Consider the following 9242-nt stretch of genomic DNA (forward strand, 5'->3'; position numbering starts at 1 on the left):
AAAACCAAGAGTACTTGCTAAATTTTCTACCCGAACTCTATCTAGCTGAGTTTCGACAATACAAAGCAGGGTAGGGACAAACTTCTTCGCTAGTTCACGTAGTTCTCGGACTGTCGCGGCTTTGCCCGCACCACGGCAGTTCCAGCTCAAGATACTCATTGTGCCCGGCTGTACTCCTCTCGGGAGTCCGCCGATGTTGCTTCTGCGTCGTTGCCTAATCTCTTGATACTACTCTGGAGTTGGTTCCCCTTGTCATCCACTGTCTCCATCCGGGCACACTTAGGGTCCTGCTTCGGGGGCGGGCTCAGTGGGACCTGTGGTGAAGGGAGGGCAAGAATCTCACCTCCCTTAGGTTTAGACTTGTATCTGCCCTGTATGCTGGCTATTGCATCTGAAACTTGTGTGCGTTTTCTATTTCCCTCCGCATCGACCACCGGTTCATCCGCATCAGAACTGTTCCGGGCCTGCTGTCCCCTTTCATTGGCTTTATCCTTGCTGCCGTTCCTTGCTCCGCCAGGTCCTGGTCTCGCGCCCCTGAACCAAGCTGCCTTCAGGTTCTTGAAAACCAACGCCGACGACGGGTGCACACCGTCTCCGTGTTCCTTATACAAATGGCCAAGCCTCTCGCAAACTGCACACCAGTTCGGAAGACGCTCGTATTTCACACGGAAAATCATCCTTCTATCGCCCACCTTGAGTGACACGACATTCTTCAACGGCTTACTCACATCAATCTTGACCTGGACCCTGTAAAAATTGCCTTGAAAGTCATGCGAGGCTGGTTCGGCATAGATGAATTCCCCTAGCTTCGAGGCCAGCGATGGGATCTGGGATACGTAGCCCTCTGTGAAGTCGTGTATCTGAGCCCATATTGCCAACCTGTCAAGCTTGATCGAAGACGGCTTTGAGAAACCATCATACGGTGCCAGAACCACTGCATCCCCTCGAAGCACCCATGGACCGTCCCCCATTACTCGCTCCCAGTCCCCCAAGCATGCGAATTGGAGGGTGTACAGATTATCCTCTAGAGGGCGGATGTTTGACTCTCTGCGCAAGGTTCCAGGCTGCACGCATGTTTTTATAGAACCAAAACTGACTATACTGCTTCTCAGTATTTACCCTGGCCACCACCATCCAGCGGGTCGCTTCGGGCAGCACGGATCGCTAATCCACCACCACATCATCCATATCTTCCTCAGAGAGACCCAACTCCTTCATCATCGCTGCCAGATCGTCCTGATCGCCTGATCCAGAAGCTTCAGTCGCCATCTTCTTGTTCCCTTGCCCGAAGATGAGTTCTACCGGGCTGTGACCTAACCCTAACCAACCAGTCACCGCTAGTTCGTCACCCAAAACGGGGGAGTGAAACCAGAACGTCACACCCGTCGTAGACGGAGAGGACTCAGCGATCCGAGGTAGGGAAAAAGGTTCTCTACGCGCGGCGAAGATCGCAGCCGAGAGGACGTGAAACCCTAACGAGAGGGAAGGTGGACACCAGCTCTGTAGTTTGGGACTTTGTTACAGCTTATTCCAGCGTTCCGTTTGTGGACTCACGCCCTAATTACCGGTCGCGGCCCGCGGGAGCAGGACCAAACCCAGGCACAGGCAGTAAAGTTTACCGGGAGTTGAGGGAATCGTTGGCGTAAAGCAGCCGCCCTGCCGGTCAGCTCAGCTCAGCTAATCCTGGCCTGATCTCCACGTCGCAGCAGCCTTTTAAAGCCCTGTCAGAGATTCCCAGCCTAAGCCGATTTGTTTTTTTTTTGCGAAACCGATTTGTTAATGACCCCGGCACCCGGCACCGCGGCGCCACGCCAGCCTGTTCCAAGCGAGGCAGCCAAAGATTTGGGGCAGCTGGGCTGGGCGCCGAATGATTGCACGGCCACCCAGCCAGCCACCTGCAACTGCAAGGCTGCACCCACCGACCAGAGAGGCAGAGCGAGGATACTCGCTGCGTTTTCTTACCGCTGAATGAATCCTCGCTGGGGCAGAATGATGGTTCCTACTTTAATCGATACGCAGAGAGTTTCTTTGTAGTTTAGCCACCCCCTTTGGATTTCTTAAAGTTAAAGAGGTGCGATTAGTGCTGCTGGTACTGGATTAGCCAGACAGCTGATGGCTCAGAGCAAAGTGTATATTCTCCGATTCGCCCCTTTTGTTAATTATTATTAAGAAGTGTGAGGCAGTTGTGGTGGTTAGAAACTTAGAATATCCGTCGCTGACTGCGAGTGTTAATAAAGAGAAAAAGCCTTCCCTCGCCAAACTCTGACGAGACATAGAAAACAAACAAGAAATACCTGCCCAGCTGCCTCCACCAGCGATGCGATGCAACTCTTGCAAGGGAATAGCAGTGCAGAAATCTTGATAAAGTTATGAAACTGCCAACGTCAAACTAGCGTCGTACGTTGAGCGAGTCCACTCGAGACCGAGCGAGGAGGCATCATCGGTGGGTTCACAACTGAATTCCACGCCATCCCCTGGATCGTCGTCGTCGCTAGCTCTGCTCTCGGATGGAGATCCATACCGAATCGAGCCGAAGAGACTAAACACGTATCTGACAGAACGAGTCGGAGGTCAATTCCCCGTGCCTTTTGGGTCCAACAAATCCGCTGCATTTTCTGCCTGTCAGTGCGTATCCTTTTCGCTTTCACCCCGGTCAACCACCGGGACTTTCCCAGCGGTGACATGGATTCCACACACCGCCCACACTGACTAGTACTAGTACTGTGGAGTGACAGAAGGTAAGCGATTAATAAACAAAAAGCTCAGATGATTGACCCATGAGAGCCCAATTAGCGCCCCAGATGAGAGATGACAGCGTTTCCGCGCAGTAAATAACAGCTCACCCCGTGCTCTACTCGTCCACTGCTTTTTACCTCTTCTCGAACGAACTGCCCCTTTTATCACTCTCTTTTTCTCTCTCTCTCCCCCCACCGTCGCCATCTCACCGCGTCCTCCGCCCGTTCGCCGCCCGAATCCAAGGGACAGCGGGGAGGGAGGGACAGGCAGGCAGACAGGCAGGGAGGGGGCGAGCCCTCGCCTCCCCCGCCCCGCCCCGCCCCGCCCGCCGGCGATGGCCGACGGCGAGCCCTCCGGCGCGTACAGGGAGTTCAAGGCGCTGGTGGAGGCGGCGGACCGCAAGTTCGCGCGCGCGCGCGACCTGCCGCTCTACGGCGGCGGGGACCACCACAGCCGCAAGGCCTTCAAGGCCTACACGCGCCTCTGGCGCCTGCAGCAGGACCGCCGCCGGGACCTCGTCGCCGCGGGCCTCCGCCGCTGGGAGATCGGCGAGGTCGCCTCGCGGATCGGCCAGCTCTACTACGCGCGCTACCTCCGCACCGCCGAGCCGCGCTCGCTCGTCGGCGCCTACGTCTTCTACGAGGCCATCTACAGCCGCGGCTACTTCGCCGCCCCCGCCCCCGCCAACGCCAACGCCTCCGCGGCCGCGGGGGGCGGCGCCAAGCACCAGGGCCTCCTGATCCGCTACAAGGAGCTGCGCTTCATCGCCCGCTTCCTCGTCGTCGCCATGCTCATGCGGCGGGCCGAGGCGGTGGACCACCTCGTCGCCCGCCTCCGCTCGCTCGTCCAGGAATCCAAGTCGGCCTATCCCGTAAGAAGCTTTTCTCCTGCGTGTGCTTTGGATTGGGGGAGCCCGAGTTGAATGACGCGTTTAGGTCTTCTTTTTGGGGGTTATTACTTTGAGAAGCAGGACATGGCTGCCCTCTTCATCATTGAACGAATGTAGTACTATGTTTCTTCTTCTTAACAACTTGGTGTTCATCACATGTTTGCCAGAAGTTTTTGCTATTCAATCGAGTGTTTATTTTCGTGCAATTCAGTTTGAGTTACTGCGTCAATCCCCTTTGGCTGTGTGTCACTTATCCTGCTCCTCTCGTTTTTTGTTGCTTCACGCTCCTCTGCTGTTTAGTTACAGAAGAGCATAAGTATCCCTCTGTATTCATGTACAGTAGATTTGAGTATTATGGAGGATTACTGATCATGGAAAGAGAGGGTTCGAGCGGATTCTTCTTTTCTTGTTGCTTGGTGTTTGAGTCGGTGGTGGCCTGAGCTTGTCAAGTAAAGAATGCGCACTTACCCTCAGGATTTGTAATTTTTGGATTGTGTGCGGATGAGATGATGGTTGAATTGTGCCACCTTCTCAATTTATGACAGCAATGAACCTATTAGGGGTAGTACATAGTAGTACCAAGTAACACATCAATGAACCTATGCATAAGGAGCGAGTAATGAATATTTTATTGCTTTGCTACATGAAAGCTTTGGATTGTGCAACTTATCGTGGTGTACTTTTTTGTGTGTGTTTTATCCACTTATTTCTTTATTCATTTCAGTACACTAGGACATTTAAAGCCTGTTTTGCTTATAATTTTATTCTTCCTTACAACATGACCTCTTCTTAGAAAACCAACTTCAAGGAATGGAAACAAGTGCTTCAAGAGCTTGACAGATTCTTGAAAGCTGACGGAGCATACAAAGGATCTAGATCACTTAGATATGATAACTTGTTTGATTCTTATGCATCAAACCTTGCATCAATAGCAAGATTCCATTCGAAAAGAGTACTGAAACTGAAGGAAGCTGTATTAACAAGTTACCACCGAAACGAGGTTACTCATATTACCCCTTCATAAATAAATTTTCTATTCCTCTAGTTATCACCGTTTTTGATACTATGCTGATCAGCTCCCTCACATGATGCCGTTGTATGTACCACAGGTCAAGTTCACAGAGCTAACTTTGGACACTTTCAGAATGCTACAGTCTTTAGAATGGGAGCCCACAGGGTCTTATCAGATAGCTGTTAAAGAACTTACAGAAAATGGCACTATGAGTGATCAGAGTGGACCCTCTGGTCTGATCGATATTCACCTTTCTACAGAGATCTCTGATGGAAATCTTCCTTCAAATCCTCAAAGAGCAATCATATATCACCCTACAGTCTCTCATCTTATGGCGGTAAGCCCCTTCTCAAAATTGCTTTGTTCCCCTTTAAAATTGAAGTTTTGCATAGTCGCATATGATATTCGTGGGAAATTCCTGTGATGAAAACAGCTTTAAACAGTGCTGCATGCTGACCATTTGACAGACTTGACGCTGATAATATGGTCGATGTTTGTGATTTGGTTAGTGAAATAACACTGTGTAGACTTGTTTCTATTGTCCATAAATATCATGCATCAGTGGGTGACTCAACCATAGAAACGATATAGTATCATGTTATTTATATGAAATAAAATAAAGTTAAGATAAATTCTATTAAACTGAGGATAAGTTAGGTAGAATCCTTTAGAAATAGTTAGTAGAATCAGAGGATTTCCTGCATTCTTGCTACAAAATGGTTGGCAGGACAGCCTCTGCTCCTCGCAATGAGCTTGATGTGGTCATACTTTCTTAGGCTGCCTTTGCACATTTTCAACGCTGGGATACATGCGTTTTGTGGTATGCTCACTAATCACTATGTTGTGTTACTGGCCGAGTAGTCACTAGAAGATATATTTAAAAGAATTCTGAGTTTAAAGTTTCACCGCATATGCCAGTGTGCATATGAGTGTATACCTTTTCTCCCTTTTACAGGAGTAGGATGAAAGTTGAATTGAATATCTGAGTTTTGAGTACATGTATTTGAAAAAGGCACGTTTACTGCCAATAATTGCCCCATAGCACCCTTACCAATAATATTGTCTTTAGAACACATCTCCTTGTAAATAGGCATAGTGATGTTATGTTTGTTAGCAGAACTGAACATCAAATTTTGAGCACAGTCACTGCGAAATTGGCAAATTGCACATGGGGATGTTCAGACCTTACTACAAATTGGTAATAATAACTTAATAGTTCATGTGGCTAATATGTTACTAGATCTTGAGAGACCCCTTGAGTCACATGGACAGATGCAGCATAGTGTCAATCCACATTGTTCTCTTTTCTCTATTTCTGCCACCAGATTCCTTGGCGTTAAATCCAGTGCATGAATGGTAATTGCAGGTTCTTGCCACAATCTGCGAGGAGCTTTCTCAAGATAGCATTTTGCTAATTTATATATCAGCATCAGGTTCCTTTTGTATTTGGCATTCACTTTATGTTGCACTATTGTTTTGATTAGGTTTCCCTTCTAACTTCGAACATTATCCTTACAGGCCTTGCTGATCAGAATGCATATCATAAGTATGCATCTAGCTCTTCATCACGCTCGAGGCCTGCTTCTGCTTTCTCAATCGATAAGCCAAATTCACATACCGGTTCAGATGATCATGTATGGCTTGGTCCTCGTGGAAATGGTGGTATGCTCCGCTTTCTCATATAACTGATGGAACTATATGCCTATGTCGCATTACAATGTTAGTTATCAATTAAGTCCACTATTTATGGTTTGTTAGTTTGGTGGGCGACTAGATTGTGAAATAATATCTTATTTTTATGATGATGGATAGCCTGCGTTTTCTCACATCGGTTGGACTATCATTTTTTCAGGTCCAAACAATCTTTATCCAGAAGATCTGATACCATTTACAAGATACCCACTTTTCCTTGTAATTGACAGTGAAAATAGCCATGCATTCAAGGCAGGTTTGTCAGAACTTATTCTTGGCTTGGTAGAAAAATTGTTACCATGATGCGTGAGCTTTTAGTTGTTTCTTAGCTACCAGATTATATGTATGCATTTTTCTTTTCTTTTTAGTTCACATTATCATGGATTGTACTTATTGAATCTGAATGGTAGACATTCTCATTTGCTTCTTAAGTGGAAGCATCTCTATAGTTGGTAGTATTGTCCAGTGCGGTTCACAGATTCAATGTCTCCTTGATCTTTAAACCACTAAACAAAGATTAAGCTGGTTATGAGCCTGTTAATTAGTCATCACTGATGATAATGGATCATGTATAACATATTGTGAGAACCAAGAAGGTTGGGCTCTAGGTGTTAATTAGTCATCACTGATGATAATGGATCATGTATAACATATTGTGAGAACCGAGAAGGTTGGGCTCTAGGTGTAGTGAACTCAGTTCTATAGTATTATAGCAATACCTGCTTTCATACAGAAAACATCCAAACTTGCCCTTGTTATAGTAGCCTGTAAAGCCATCATGTTGATTCCTTATCTTTTTTTGCTAGTTGCTTTCCTTGCACATAGTTATATTGCATTTGATTGGTAAAATTCCCGGAATAGGTTTTCTCTATAACAACTCAGTTATCTCATGAAGTCGTATTACAGTGTATGAGGAATTCTTGTCGTAATTTGTTGAAGTGGTTCTTTGTCCATTCATTTTGTAGTAATAATGCAGAAAGAAAATTCTTGAACGAATTATCATTTGCTTGTATAATCAACAGGCCATACATAATGCAGAGAAGGGAGAGCCAGCTGCCTTACTTCTTTCTCCTAGGATTGCATCGGCCATGCCTGGTGTAGAATCAGGCAATGGAGGCCAATTTACATACTTCCTGACTGCTCCGATGCAAGCCTTCTGCCAATTAGCTGGAATAACTCCCGACATTGACAGCGTATGTTCTTCTATTTTTTGACTTGAGTATTCCTGAGATATTTGTTTCGACGGTCTGATTTCTTTGGGCTTGGTTTCAGGATACATATGCTAATGCGGAGAATATACTTTTCTCTGCTTTGGAACAGTACGAAGAAATCCTCAGCACATCTGTTGGATTGAACATTGTCTGGGGTCAAATTTTACCTGATCCATTTCTCAGGCGCCTGATTCTCAGGTACATTAATCCATACCTTCCATCCCCGAGTCTTTGGCAGTTCTATGTTAGTTTGGCAGTATAGCATGTAAAAGTATGTTGAAGCATGAACTGGTTATCCATATTATTTGCATGCACCCTCTTTTCACAGGAAAAAAGAGCAAGTTTGCATTTAAAATTCATCACGCTACCACTATTTTTGGTATTAAAGAGTAAATTTGCGCCGACTGCACCAAAAGTATGAAATCAGTAATTTAACATGATCTGATATAGAGTGGCTTATCCATTTGTAGTCCTTTCTTTAAATCGCATCAGTTGCTTTCACGCTACTCTCTGCGCATCTCAGCATGCAAGTTATTTGGGCTTTAAAAATGCAGTTCTGATAGTCTAGGGAACACTAGACTATCAGCACTGCATCTTGTTTAGGTTTGTGTAGGGACTAGAGAACAGTTGCCGCGTAGGTACTTGGTACCAGCTAAGTTCAATCCTGACCATGGTTGGCTTGCTAGATAAATTTTTGTTGCATATCTTATGTTCATTTATTTTTTTGTTTCTCAAACAAAGACTCTATTGTATCTTAGAGAACATATATTTGTCCTGCACACCAGACACTGTTGGTTCTATATGCGAAGTGTTAATATTCTTCGTTATATGTCGTCAGGTTTATTTTCTGTCGAGCAGTGTTATTCTATTTCCATCCTGAGGAGCATGGCGAACATCTACCAACCTGCTTACCCAGTCTTCCTGAGTCGGTCTCTCCAAACGCCAAAGCCATCAAGACTCCCATCCTTCTGCTTGCAGAAAACCTTGTTGTCAGCAATCGGTTTCATTTCGGCAACAGGACATGATGATCAAGTGCAATAACACAGGCTTTCTGTAGATACCTCCTTGGTAAATATGGTCCAGCTATTTGTTGATTGTTTAGCGTTTATACAGCCAGCGATGGATGAGTCGGTGTCAGCGAGCTATAGCCTTCTGCAGCCTGGTTGAGGTGAATGATGATAATAGGATGGTTTTGTGTGCTGCTTCATCTCCGTTGCGCATCTGTAAAAGTTTGTTTAGGGGTTTGCCTTGCTTTGCTTTGCTCTAGGTAGTGTAGGGTTTCTCCTTCCTTCTCTTTTGACTTGTGTCAGGAGATGGCAGTTTGTAAGCTGGAAGAGGCATTTTTTTAGTGCTCTAGAAGGCAGATTATTTTTTTAGGCTTAGCTTAATATGTTGAAAGTATTTTAGCTCCATGTTTTGCATTGTTGTCCACTTGCCTTGTGCTCCTAACGTTTGCAGTTGGTGTTTGCCTTCCTTGAGGGGTTCCGCGTACCTGTTAAGTTTGGCTGTTGTCTTTTTACTGGGTAACATAGCATGTGAATTTTGAAACTCTTGTAAACAGATGCTCCCGATTTCTCGTGAAATTCCTGCATCTTAACAGGTGCTGATGCATATCAAGTGCCACATCTCTTGTTTAACTGTCTTGTCTGATTTTTCTGAGTGGCAGCTGCCTTGTCTGATTATGACACGTGCCTCTGTCTGG

At 46.0% G+C, this 9242-nt stretch overlaps 1 protein-coding gene across 2 annotated transcripts; it reads left to right on the plus strand.

Annotated features, from left to right (window-relative positions):
- The first annotated feature begins 2863 nt into the window (after positions 1-2863).
- On the plus strand, positions 2864-8952 carry LOC109733230 (uncharacterized). Of its 2 annotated transcripts, none has more exons than XR_012184877.1 (9): positions 2864-3607; positions 4419-4625; positions 4735-4974; positions 6004-6070; positions 6156-6299; positions 6490-6585; positions 7352-7522; positions 7602-7738; positions 8379-8952. XR_012184877.1 is itself a non-coding variant. In XM_020292425.4 (9 exons), exons 1-9 carry the CDS (start codon positions 3071-3073, stop codon positions 8563-8565), a joined length of 1782 nt encoding a protein of 593 aa, XP_020148014.1. In that variant the 5' UTR covers positions 2864-3070; the 3' UTR covers positions 8566-8952. The 2 variants fall into 2 exon arrangements, 1 of the variants encoding a protein (XP_020148014.1); XM_020292425.4 differs by having other exon boundaries at positions 6490-6581.
- Positions 8953-9242: the final 290 nt, after the last annotated feature.

Source organism: Aegilops tauschii, chromosome 5, assembly GCF_002575655.3.
Source record: "Aegilops tauschii subsp. strangulata cultivar AL8/78 chromosome 5, Aet v6.0, whole genome shotgun sequence".
Classification (NCBI taxonomy): domain Eukaryota; kingdom Viridiplantae; phylum Streptophyta; class Magnoliopsida; order Poales; family Poaceae; genus Aegilops; species Aegilops tauschii.